The 13,279-nt window shown below is 50.0% G+C and overlaps 1 protein-coding gene across 3 annotated transcripts; it reads right to left on the bottom strand.

Annotated features, from left to right (window-relative positions):
- Window positions 1-4,827: 4,827 nt before the first annotated feature.
- On the bottom strand, window positions 4,828-7,857 carry LOC123345134 (zinc finger protein 239-like). Of its 3 annotated transcripts, none has more exons than XM_044981823.1 (3): window positions 7,804-7,857; window positions 7,085-7,198; window positions 4,828-6,746 (listed from the first exon to the last, which is right to left on the bottom strand). In XM_044981823.1, the coding sequence occupies exons 1-3, from the start codon at window positions 7,835-7,837 to the stop codon at window positions 5,770-5,772; spliced, it is 1,125 nt and encodes a 374-aa protein (XP_044837758.1). In that variant the 5' UTR covers window positions 7,838-7,857; the 3' UTR covers window positions 4,828-5,769. The 3 variants fall into 3 exon arrangements, with proteins under 3 accessions (XP_044837758.1, XP_044837759.1, XP_044837760.1); XM_044981824.1 differs by having other exon boundaries at window positions 4,828-6,743; XM_044981825.1 differs by having other exon boundaries at window positions 7,097-7,198.
- Between the last annotated feature and the right edge of the window lie 5,422 nt (window positions 7,858-13,279).

Raw genomic sequence — 13,279 nt, 5'->3', positions numbered from 1 at the left:
CCTCCCCCCCAAAAAGATCCCGTGTGCTTTGTATAGCATAATAGCATGGAGGACTACTGCTTTATACTGCAATTATGTGACTTGGAAAAAAATAAAGATGACATGATGGTAAGAAGCACGAAGTGGTATGAGAAACACACACCATGTGCTGGAGCAGATAAGTAAGGAGAATATGATTATTTGCAGTACAAGAACAAAACTCATGGGCGAAGATGTAGCCAGCTGCATATTGACCGAACACCATAACCTGCCTAAGGATCAGGATTCTTGTAATTATTCCACAATAGCAAGTATTTCCACCACTGTTGATAGTCGTATCTTGAGTAATGATTATATGGTCAAGGAATATTATTTTGTAAATTGTACCAGTTAATTGAAATTACCAGTACCATTGTTAGTTTTGTGACCTAATTTTCTCATCTATTACTTATCTAAGGTGCAGTGTGACTCTTGTAAGAAGTGGGCACATGTTCCCTGCCTTCCTGAGGAAACCAATGAAGAAAACCTGACTGATCAGAAAAAAGAGTACAGATACAAGTGTGCATAGTTCAAATAACACATCTGAAATATAAATGAGAAGTAGAGACGTGTAACGTTACTGTAGATTTCAGTAAAGAAAAAAAAATGTGTTAATAACTGTACTTATAAATATGTCCAGATGCTTGTTTTTTAAAAACTGTTGAAATTAAGATGTTCTTGTTTTTATATCTTGCTACAATAGTAAAGGTTTCATACTTTGAAAAAATACCTCTCTATAGTTGTGTCCACATTTACAATGGAGATTTCACAATGGTAACCAATTGTGACAGGGCATCAATCCTCCACAAAGATTTGCTGCCTCTGAACTTTCTTATGCTGTGCTCTCGGGTTGATGTCTTGTCACATTCAAAGGAAATTGTGCCAGAGATACCCCCCTCCATCACACTTTGCTACCCCTGGACTAGAAAAGGGGAAAGTTGAGAGGAGAAACTGGAGGCACAGAAGGTGATGTGACTTGCCCAAGGTTACACAGAAAGTCAGTGGAAATCCTGGCTCTCAGTTCCCTGCACTTTTCTCCAGAATCCTAATTCATAAACTTTCTGGATTCCCCTTGTAAAGTCTCCAGAGGCCTAATTAGTTTAATCTGTCTAGTATACTCCCCTGCTGTATTTCCAGCAGCAGTAGCTATTCACTGGCAGGTTCATCGACAAACTCTCATCTTGTGTGCATTTGGTTTTGTGCTGAGTGAGAGAAGCCAGATGAAAGTAGGGAGTGTGAATGGACTGGGCATGTGCAGAGCTGAGTCAAAAGTTCTGGGAATAATAGAGAGATCTGAGTGATATTTGTTTATATCACATTCTGTCAGCTGCAGAATTCAGAATCAATTATCCTCCTAATGTAAATCGCAGGGTAGATATGTTTATTTTGCTAGGCTGCTTCACTGGCTCATGTGTTTCTTAGTTGGTGAAGCCTGAACCTCTAAAGAGCTATTCACCTCACGGAAAACACCACGTCAGTTTTTCAATAGAACTCTTTACCTCCCCACTAAGCTTTGTCTGAGTTTGAGAGTCTCAGTAGCAACAGTTATAATCATGCTATGTCATGTTTTATAGAGATTGTCAAGGTTCCTTCCCCACTCTGAACTTTAGGGTACAGATGTGGGGACCTGCATGAATACCTCTAAGCTTAACTTAGATCTGGTCTTGCTGCCACCACTCTCAAGTACTAGCTCCCTTTTCTGGATAGTCTTGAGAGACCTCTTCACCGAGTCCCTGGTGAACACCGATCCAACCCTTTGGATCTCAACACAAAGAGAATTTAACCATCCCCCCTCCTTTCATAGAATCTCAGGGTTGGAAGGGACCTCAGGAGGTCATCTAGTCCAACCCCCTGCTCAAAGCAGGACCAAACCCAACTAAATCATCCCAGCCAGGGCTTTGTCAAGCCTGACCTTAAAAACCTCTAAGGAAGGAGATTCCACTACCTCCCTAGGTAACCCATTCCAGTTCTTCACCACCCTACTAGTGAAAAAGTTTTTCCTAATGTCCAACCTAAACCTCCCCCTCTGCAACTTGAGACCATTACTCCTTGTTCTGTCATCTTCTACCACTGAGAACAGTCTAGATCCATCCTCTTTGGAACCCCCTTTCAGATAGTTGAAAGCAGCTATCAAATCCCCCCTCATTCTTCTCTTCTGCAGACTAATCCCCCCTCATTCTTCTCTTTCCCTGACCAATTCCTGGTGAGTCAAGATCCAATCCCCTTGGATCTTAAAACAAGGAAAAATCAATCAGGTTCTTAAAAAGAAGGCTTTTAATTAAAGAAAGAAAGGTAAAAATCATCTCTGTAAAATCAGGATGGAAAATAACTTTACAGAGTAATCAGCTTCATAGAGCCCAGAGAAACCCCCTCTAGCCTTCAGTTCAAAGTTACAGCAAACAGAGGTAAAATCCTCTCAGCAAAAAGGAACATTTACAAGATGAGAAAACAAAAATAAAACTAACACGCCTTGCCTGGCTGTTACTTACAAGTTTGAAATATGAGAGACTGGTTCAGAAAGATTTGGAGAGCCTGGATTGATGCCTGGTCCCTCTTAGTCCCAAGAGCGAACAACCCCCAAAACAAAGAGCACAAACAAAAGCCTTCCCCTCACCAAGATTTGAAAGTATCTCATCCCCTTATTGGTCCTTTGGGTCAGATGTCAGCCAGGTTTCCTGAACTTCATAACCCTTTACAGGTAAAAGGATTTTGGTGTCTCTGGCCATGAGGGATTTTATAGTATTGTACACAGGAGGGCTGTTCCCTTCCCTTTATAGTTATGACAGAGATCATGAGCACTTTACCACCTGCAGGCTCAGTTTTGACTCTAAAGCTTGAGCAATGGGGTGGAGGAGGAGAAGGTGGTACATCTTCAAGCAATGGCAGTAGGATCAGTGTTTGTGTTCATGGACGCCAGGGGATGCCCTGAGGCCACCAGGAGTCCTGGGGACTGAGGGTTGCCCTCACCAGTACAGGATAGATGTAGCAGCATACACTGCACAGAGTGCCTGGCTCCTTTGGGGTGCTCAGTAGAGCTGGCAGTACCTTCTGCCCCTACCCGTTTGCCACCAGGGTACTTAGGCAGCAGCAATATTATAGCTTCCACATGCATGGGAGTGCTGAGGGAGTGAAAGGACTTCTTGGCCCTCTTCTCACCTCCACCAGCACTAATGCCTCTGTGTAATGGCAGCCATATTTTGACCCTGTAATAAGTAGATATGAACAGCTTCTGCCAGGAAAACATTCAGGTGAGCATAGATGGCTCTCAGTAAGGGAAATAGGAAATGCAAAATACTTCTCTCCTTTCTACCCAGCTCCCAGAGAATAAAATATACCTGCATGAAGACAAACCCATCTGGCTCATCTTTACCCTACAGACTTCAAAATCTCTTTCTGAACAAGTCCTTTCATCTCCAATGAGATATTACCCCAGGAGCTTGCTGGAATCTACACCCCCTTTAATCAGAACCTTTCTCAGTCAAGGCAACAGGACAAGTGCATTGGTGCCTCTGCCTGCCTGCTGAGTTGATGAACTGTAATGGTCAGAGCTCACACCAGCATATAAGTATATTGAAGGCAAACCCTAAGGAAATAAAGAGTTTAAATTATTCTCCACAGGTCCCGCGTCCCACTAACATGAATCCAACCCACAGGTCATTTGGGCACAAGTATCAATGTCACGATGCTACATTGTTAGCACAGTAAATTAAGCTGCAAAATAAAGGATGTTTAAATGATCTCGCTCTATTTTTTACAATTCTCTATTAAGAGGTAATTGATACATACGTACACCAGGCAGGGTCATTTGGAAGCCGAAGACTTTATGCTTCCATCCCACACCACTGTCAAGATTTAGCAAAGTAGGACAAGTCAGCAAATAAGAACAACCTTACCTATGAGCAACTGCACTACTGGTAACAATTTGCTACCTCTCGCTACTACTGGTAGCAAATTACATCAGATAACAGTTTCTTACAACACAGGAACTCCTCACTTAAAGTCCTCCCGGTTAACGTTGTTTCGATATTAAGTTGCTGATCAGTTAGGGAAAATGCTTGTTTAAAGTTGTGCAATGCTCCCTTCTAATGTCTTTGGCAGCTGCCTGTTTTGTCCACTGCTTGCCAGAAGAGCAGCCTGTTGCAGCTAGCTGGTGGGTGGTTGGAACCAGGGTGGACCAGCAACCCCCTTATCAGCTACCCACTCCCCTAAGTTCCCTGTGCAGCAGCTGTCCCTCCCCCCACTGCCATGTGCTGCTCCTACCCTCTGCCTTGGAGCTGCTCCCAGAGACTCCTGCTTGCTGTACTGGGGGAGAGGGGCTAATGTCAGGGTGTCTCCCCCTCCCCCCTACTCCTGCACCCCACTTACCCCATATTCCATAGAGCAGGAGGGATGAGGGAGCTTCTAGGCAGTAGCTGCGGGTCTCAGGTCTCAGCATGCTGATTTAGTTAACAAGACAGTGTACTTAAGCCTGGGGTCAGCTACTTAAAGGGGAAATGTGCATTTTTTCTCACACACAGGGTGTGTCTCTGTCTGCCCCCCCTCCTTTCCTGCTGCCCTGTAGAGTGCTGAGAGAGTTAACCATTGAGGGTGCAGTCAATTGCTAGTTCATTTAGCAGTAAGGCATTCCCTGGGAAATATCCCACCCTCTGACTCCTCCACCTCAACCAAGCTTCACAATCATCATCACTGTGTACCGGTATTAAATTGTTTGTTTAAAACTTATACTGCGTGTGTGTGTGTGTGTATATATATATATATATATAGTCTTTTGTCTGGTGAAAAAAATTTCCCTGTAACCTAACCCCCTCATTTACATTAATTCTTATGGGGAAATTGGATTCGCTTAACATCATTTCGCTTAAAGTCACATTTTTCAGGAACATAACTACAACGTTAAGTGAGGAGTTACTCTACCAGTTATTTTTACAATCCCTTACATATGAGTAACAACTACAGGTAGCAGTTTCTCGACTCCCACACCCCTGTATCCCCCAGGTGTCGCTGTCCCAGCCCTCCCCATGGCATGGGCTGGCTTCATGTGCCCTGAAAACAATGGGAGCTGGTGGCAGCTTTCCTAGGCACAGGGCAGGGAATCACAGTCAACTCAATCACACCTTCCCCCTGCAGCCAGGGTGGAATCAGGAGGCACCTTCCCTCCAAGTGGTGCCCTCCCTGGGAGCAGGGGCTGGGGCCCGGGAATGGGGGGTCCTGGCCAGGCTGGAGTCTTTGCACTGGGAGAGGCTTTTCCTGCAGTTAATGAAGTTTTTACCACAGTCCAAGTATTTATGGGTTCTCTCTCTTGTGTGGATTGTCTGATGCGAAGCAAGGTTCGTTCTTTGAATGAAACTTTTTTCATAGTTGAGGTATTTATAGATTCTATCCCGTGTGAATCCTCTGATGTTTAGGAAGGTATGAGCGGGGATTGAAGCTTTTCCCATCATACAAGCATTGATGGGTTTCCTCTTTTGTGTGAATAGTCTGATGTCTAATAAGGTCTGAGTTCTGACTGAAACTTTTCCCACAGTCCAAGCATTTATAGGGTCTCTCTCCTGTGTGGATTCTGCCGTGGTTAATAAGATATGAACGCCGACTGAAGCTTTTCCCACAGTCCAAGCATGTATAGGGTCTTTCTCCTGAGTGGATTCTCCCATGATTAATAAGATGTGAGCGCTGACTGAAGCTTTTCCCACAGCCCAGGCATTTATACGGTTTCTCTCCTGTGTGGGTTCTCTGATGTTTAATCAGAGTTGATTACTCATTGAAGCTTTTCCCACAGTCCAAGCATGTATAGGGTATCTCCCCTGTGTGGGTTCTCTGATGTTTAATCAGAGTTGATTTCTCATTGAAGCTTTCCCCATAGTCCAAGCATTTATAGGGTCTCTCTTCCGTGTGCAGTCTCTGATGCGCAATAAGATTTGCATGCCGACTGAAACTTTTCCCACAGTCCAAGCATTTAAAGGGTTTCTCTTTCGTGTGGGTTCTCTGATGTACAATCAGGGCGGATGGTACATTGAAACTTGTCCCACACTCAAGGCATTTATATGGTCCCTCTCCCATGTGAATTCTCCCATGGTTAATAAGGCTTGAACTCCGACTGAAACTTTTCAAACAGTCCAAGCATTTAAAGGGTTTCTCTCCTGTGTGGGTTCTCTGATGTACAATAAGGGCTGATGGTACTCTGAAACTTGTCCCACAGTCAAGGCATTTATAGGGTCTCTCTCCTGTGTGCACTCTCCGATGAGTAATAAGGTGTGAGCTCACACTGAAGCTTTTCCCACAGTCCAAGCATTTATAGGGTTTCTCTCCTGTGTGGGTTCTCTGATGTACAATAAGGGCAGATGGTGCACTGAAATTTTTCCCACACTCAAGGCATGTACAGGGTTTCTCTCCCATGTGGATTCTCTTATGGTTAATGAGCCCTGAGTGATGACTGATGCGTTTCCCACAGTCCAAGCATTTACAGGATTTCTTTTCTTTGTGATTTGTCTGCTGGGCTGTGGTTTCATTGGGATCATTTCCTCCTCCTCCACATTTGATGGATTCATCCAGTTTCTTAGTTTGGCAGTTCCCCAGCTTCCTCTCTGATTTGTGGCAATTACTCCAGACTTTTCTCTGTTCCAAGCACTGGGAAAAATTCCCTTCAGCTCTTCTCAAAAAGGTCCCCTGGAGTTCCACTTGATCAGGATCTTCCTGCTGTGGATTACCCTCACTCACTGTCTCATCACCTGCTGAGGGAGAGAGAGAGAATCCAGGCAGGAGTTAGTGCCTGGGCTGATAGAAAGGACAGAAAGGGGAACAGAAAAGAGTGAAAACACAGTAACTGTTGTGGAGACTGAGAAATTGAATTCTCTTTCCACATCCCATCTGAACACTTACAGGGAAGTGAGAAAAATCCTGACAGCTAACAGGGTAGGTGGGAAGGCATGGGTGATATCTGCCACGATGATGCAATACCTTCTGTGTGAGATGAGGCAGAACTGAGGGGGCTCACACCACATTTTGGGGATTTTCAGTTTTTTCCTCCATTTGCCATATAGTTTCTGTGTTAGTGTCACTGACTCCTCACCTGTGTGCATACCTCTTGGGATCTTCCTTTCCTCGGACGCCTGGAGATCTGGGATCCATGGCTCTTCCCCTGCTTCCAGCCAGGCGATCAGGTCAGGTTTGGGAACGGGGAATCCTGCTCAGTGGGTGAAAACAAGCACGGAGGATTGGTGAAGTATTTGTCACAAAGGGCACATCTTGAGTTTAAATTGACCCCATGATTTCCTGGGGAGGGGTGGGATCTGAACAGATGGGAACATGGTCACTGAGCCCCCTTGGGAGAAGCAAATGTCTGGGGGACGGTGAGTTCTCACACCCTCACTAGGAGTTTTTAGGATATGTGTGCTCCAGGGGACTTGCTGAGGCACAAATAGCTCTCGTGTTAAACCTCTGCCTATGTCTAAAACCCCCAGAGCCCAGAGCCCTCCCCACACATGGAGCTAGTTCTAGGAAGGTAGGTGCACAGAGATCCAGTGTGTGAGTGAGAATTTATTTAGATAGGATAATACACTGCTTCTGCTCCCATGAAAGCTGGAGGGATGGGGATGAGTTAGCATGTCCATTAGGTTCATGACTCCCTATCCCATTATAGGGGGTTTGGAGGTGAATGGTTCTCTCACATTGGAGTTGTAAACTATGTGACTTATTCCCATCTAATCTAACTGATCAGGGAAGAACCTGAACAAATGCAGAAATGCAGACCCCATGGCTTCAGGAAGCTGAGGGGAAAGAAATCCTTACCCAGCGAGGTCACAGTTTCATAATTCTCCTGCATGACGTCCGTGTAGAGGGCTCTCTGACCTGGGTCCAGCAGAGCCCCCTGCCCCTCAGTGAAATACACAGCCACTTCCTCGAAGGTCACCGGCATCTGAAACAACAGGTGCTCCCCACTCAGTTCCTGATGCCCCAGACAGAATCCCACTATTCATGAGGGAAGAAACTCAAAAATAGGACAGCTCTGGGAGGGCCAGTGGAGAAGAATCCTACCACCACTCTGCTCACAGTGGCCAGGAGACTCCAAGTAACAAAGAGAAGGTGAGAGCACTTTGTCCCTCCCAGCAGATGGAGGACGGCAGGGTCTTCTCATTTAACACGCACCTACTAGGCACAGGCTGATGTGGAAAGCAGAGCTCTGGGCAGGGGACCCCCGCAACAATCACAGGCCTGTTCATAAATCATGCCCTAGGCTGAGCATGTCCAGGCAAGTTTATCACACCCTATCCCCCTCCCTGCCTCACCCTGTATATTTCCTGCCCCTCCTTCTCTACAACCACCCTCCCCAGCAACTCCTGACAAAATCCCCTACCTGAACTGGATCCACCACAGCCATTTCCCTTCCTTGTCCCCTAGGAAGATGGAATGACCTGGAGCAAAATGTGGTTGTTATTCTGCAGCCTGTCAAGGTTAGAAAGACAATTGGGGATGTTCTCAAATGATCATTAGTCAATTTTACACCCTGATCCTCCCAGGCTTTTCCTGCGGACAGACACTCAACTCCTCCATACTGGGAAAACCTTCAGTTACGTTATTACAACACAGACTTGAACCTTCCCATTGGGATTAAACCCACCTGACACTTTTAAACCCCCCAGTAATAGTGTCTCCGAGCCAAACGCTAGAAAAGAACAGAATCAAAGGAGCCACTTTCCCCCAGCAGCACAGGGACTAGGCAGAGGCAGGAACTGGCTTTTCCTTTCTCTACTCCTCACTTTCCCAGGAAAGTCAATCCACTCCGGAGTGCTGCAGGAAATGGAGTTAGGCAGGGTTGGGAACCAGGAACCTCTCTCCCCACTTATTGCTCCTGTTGCCCCTTCTAGTCTCTCCTGTGTCCCTTCTGCATGGAAGAGCTGGTTACTGTCTTGCCATTCCTGTGGGTGTTTCTTCTCCTGTAGCTACTGCCACTGCTAACAGGAGTGTGAGCCTCAGTGTGTTAGGGGCAGCAGCTGTGGGACTCACAGACAGGTTTGTGCAGACTCACTTTCCCGCCTGTCCCTTCCCCCAGGTCTCTCTCATCACTTGGAGTTTCTGGCTCAGGAACTGATGCCAGCAGAGCCCAGGGCTGCCGTAGAGGGCTAGCTCCAGCCACAAGAGAAAGTCCCTCCTCCTCCCGGCTGGGCACAGAGGGTCTTTAATGATAGTCTGTCCCAGCACAGATCATGCAGCAGCTGCTTAGTCTGGACTCCCAGATCACAATGGAGGCAGCATCATGTGCCCCAGGAAACCCAGCTAACTCTAGGGCTCCAGTACCCTCAGCACAGGGCCTGACAGTGGCCTCCTCTGCCTTAGCAATGACCCTTAGTTTTATTCTTTCTATTCACCCATCCTGGCTGGCTAGAGCAGGCTGAGATTCAGAGCCAAGCTGTGCCTGGAGGCAGGCCAGTCTGTCTGCAGCAGTGTGTTCCTTGTGGGGTCTCTGTCCCAGCCCTGTCCCAAATTCTCCCTCTCTGGGGAACCACATTCCCTAGGAACAGGCAGCGCCTCTGAGCACCAAAGAGACATCCTACATAGAAGACACTGTGACAACGGGCAGACAGAACGGAGACCAGGACTTGGGGGTGATGGTTCCTGGCCCCGAGAGGCTGCCCAGACCCCAGAGACAGGGGACATGTTTCCCAGTGACAATGAGTCTGGCTGGGATTCACTCTGGGAAGAGGCTGATCCAGGGAGCAGTTTGTAAGCTTTTATTCACAGCCTGCACCCAGTATTTCAGCCCCACCCCAGCTCAGGGTTGTGAGGTCAATCCTTGAGGGGGCTGTTTAGGGATCTGGGGCAAAAACTGGGGCTTGGTCCTGCTGCGAGCAGAGGGTTGGACTAGCTACCTCCTGAGGTCCCTTCCAACCCTGGTAGTCTATGGCGATGCCAGGGCCGCTCAGAGGATTCCGGGGGCCCAGGGTCTTCGGCGGCAGGGGGCCCTTCCGTTCCGGGACCCGCCGCCAAAGTGCCCCGAAGACCCGCGGCAGGGCCCCCCCCGCCGCCGAATTGCCGCCGAAGCAGGACCCGCCGCCGAAGTGCAGTCCGGTTTTCGGTGGTAATTCGGCGGCGGGGGGCCCCCGCCGCAGGTCTTCGGGGCACTTCGGCGGTGGGTCCCGGAATGGAAGGGCTCCCCACCGCCGAAGACTGAGCTGAACTTTGGCGGCAGGTCCTGCTCCGTCTTCAGCGGTAATTCACCAGCAGGGGGTCCTTCCGCCCCGGAGCGGAAGGACCCCCCGCCGGCGAAGACCGGGAGCAGAAGAAGCTCCTGCACCCGGCCCCGCAAGAGTTTTCTGGGCCCCCTGGAGCGAGTGAAGGACCCCGCTCCAGGGGCCCCAAAAAACTCTGGTGGGGGCCCCTGTGGGGCTCGGGGCCTGGGGCAAATTGCCCCTCTTGCCCCCCCCCCTGGGCGGCCCTGGGTGATGCTGCTGGGCCCGGACTCCCAAGCTGCTCCCCACCTGCTATTCCAGCCCCAGGCGATCCAACCCCGCCTCTCGGTAATGAATATTAAACCCAGACGGCTCCCGCCCCCGGCCCCTGGGGTGTCCCCGCGGGGCGCTTCCATGGGCGGCCGGACTCGGGGCGCGACGCAGCCTGACGGAGCCTCTCTCACGCTCCCGCCCACCCAGGAGGGCCTCGGGCGGGGCTGCGCTCGGGCCCCGCCTCCCTGCTCCCCACGGGCTGCGGAGGGGCGGGGGAAGTGACGTGTGAGCGGGGCGGAAGTGGAAGCTGCGCCGTGGAGAGAGGTGGGGCCGGGCTCTTGCCGGTGTCGGGTTCAGCCTCAGCCCCTCCCCTCCCCTCTCCCAGCGCAGGGCTCCGCAGAGCGATCGCTACCCCGCGCTCTGCTTGTGGTGCCGGAGCTCCTGGGACCGGAGCCGCACTCTGACCCCCTCCCCCCGCTCCCCATCCCCCACCCCCGCTCCCCGCCTCGCGCAGGGGATGCGGAGCCCGGGGGGAGCAGCCGGTGCAGGGTGAAGAGCTGGCGGCGCCCGGCTTCCATCGCTGCCAGCAGCCGGACTGAGATGTGCGCAGGGGACTGCAGCTGGGAGCAGCCTGGGGCCAAACCCTCCCCCTGCAGCCCGGGGGGCACCGCTCCCTGCGGGTGGGGTTGGGGGAGGGTCTCTCTTACCTTCCCTCCAAGCGGTGCCCGCCCTGGGAGCAGGGGCTGGGGGCGGGAAGGGGGGTCCTGGCCGGGCTGGTGGCTCTGCCCTGCGAGAGGCTCCTGGGAGCAGCGGGACTGTCCGTGCTGGAGATTCCCCGTTCCGGGGTCCCAGCAGCAGCAGCCGCCGGGACTCGGGGATCTTGCAAGAAGCACGGGCTCCCCACAGCGCCCCAGAGTCACTGCAGGGCGAGCGATTCACTTCCTGCTGCCTGGTCTGAGTGACCCCAGTGATGGGCCGCATCCCAGCTGCTCCTGGGTCCTAGCGATCAAGGGATTGCACTGCAGCCCCCTGCCCCAGAGCCTGCCTCCTGGGGCCCCAGTTGCCTTGGGCAGGGGCAGCTTCTCTCAGCAGCAAGGCGTTGACCTGCATAGAAGCCACAGTATCAGTGGGCAGAAAGGAGACTGGCAGATCCCCGGGAGGGGGGAAAAGAGGAGTTTCTACAGAGATTGGGGCTAGTTCTAGAGAGCCCCGCCCCCCCCAGTATCAAGAGGAAGATTGGGGGGGCGGGGTGGAGGCGGGGTGACGGGTCCTGGTCCTAGAGAGACTGTCCGGGACCAGGAGCTGCAGGTGATGTTTCTTGGTGACACTGACACTGTGTGTTATTCACTTTGGTAACCAGGGCCATCCTTAGGATTTATGGTGCCCTAGGCAGGCTTATTAAACTGGTGCCCCTGTTAGTGTGACGAGACAGCAAGTGTGAAAAATCGGGACGGGGTGGGGGACTGTCTCTATAAAATCGGGACATCTGGTCACCCTAACCCCTGTGCCTGTCTTGCTCCTAGCAACACAAACATAAGCTTATGTTTTCAGTTAGTCTCCTGTTGTATCCAAAATTGTGTAAGGCATGCCACCCAGGTGACTGCCCCAAAACAGAGTGCTAATATGATTATTTTGAATATCGCTGATGAACAAAGAGATAAAGAAAGATTAATATGTGGAATCCAGTAAAATGTTGGTCATGGCGTAGCTTGACCAAAAGGAGGGATTGTGAAAGTAGAATGAATTATATTGTAAAAATAAGAATGGATTAAAGAAATGTTGTATGTACCTTTAAGCAGAAATAAGAAATGTTGAAATACAGGTGCCAGGAAAAGAAACATTAGGCATAAACAATGGTGCTAATGGTGAAACATTAATAGAAGATCAGTAATAGTTAGTAAGGAAATAAGATAACATTACCTGTGCTAGACATGTATATCTGATTCTGCTTCCTTTGTTATCTTGTTAAGTTCTCCCCCTTTTATCTGTATAAACAAGACAGTTTGTGTCTCGCATGGTGCTGACATTATCTGGGTGTTATTAGCAGAGCGCTGTGCTAATAAAACAGAGTGGTCTGACAAACTGTGAGTCCCGAGTCTAACTTTGACAACTGCATGCAGCACCAGGGGATCCCCATCCCCTGTTCTTAATGTGATAGCCTGGACTTCCCACACAGTCCTCAGTACACCACAACTTCCTCAACTTTGGAAAAGTCACTGAGTGGAATAGGAAAAAAAGGGAAAAGTGATGGGGAAAAACGGAGCCCTGGAAATTATTAATTGTATTGCACTGTATTGTATTGTTACCCAGTAATTCTCTGGAGAGTTAAAATCCACACTGTGCACGGTGCCCTGAGGCTTAGAGATCCTGAGCATTGGCCCAGGTTCTGCTGCTCACTTTCCCATGGGCAAAGGGGAATTCAGCAGATGCCTGCGGCATGCAGGGATGCAGATCAGAGGTGGAAAAGGAGGCCCCGATTCTGGTGGATCTAACCAGTAAATACCATGAGAAAACTTCAGATGATGCAGCATGTGGCAGCCCATCTTCTACCTAACACTGGGGATGTGACCCCATCATCCTGTCATTCCCACACCCTGCCCAACTCCCACTGAGCCTTACTGCAGGGGCCGGATCCACAAACGAACTGGGCCCCAATTCTCAGAACCCCCTTCTCTCCCCATGCACCCAATCTGCTGCAGCAGCTGGGACCACTGAATTGGGGACAGGGCCTGCTCAATGAAAGGTGCCCAGCTCTGGAACCTCCTTCCTCCCCCACCCCACACAATGGCCTTGGAGAATGTGCACGGACCTAACCACTGTCAGAG

Source organism: Mauremys mutica, chromosome 12 (assembly GCF_020497125.1).
Source record: "Mauremys mutica isolate MM-2020 ecotype Southern chromosome 12, ASM2049712v1, whole genome shotgun sequence".
Taxonomy (NCBI): domain Eukaryota; kingdom Metazoa; phylum Chordata; order Testudines; family Geoemydidae; genus Mauremys; species Mauremys mutica.
This window is presented reverse-complemented; position numbering and strand designations above follow the sequence as displayed.

Excerpts from the sequence above, each read along its gene's own strand:
- LOC123345134 (XM_044981823.1), bottom strand. The coding sequence starts at position 7,837 with ATGCAGGAGAATTATGAAACTGTGACCTCGCTGG. Across the intron at positions 7,199-7,803 it reads TGAAACTGTGACCTCGCTGG|GATTCCCCGTTCCCAAACCT; the intron begins GTAAGGATTTCT and ends CCCACTGAGCAG. Across the intron at positions 6,747-7,084 it reads CCCAAGAGGTATGCACACAG|CAGGTGATGAGACAGTGAGT; the intron begins GTGAGGAGTCAG and ends TCTCTCCCTCAG.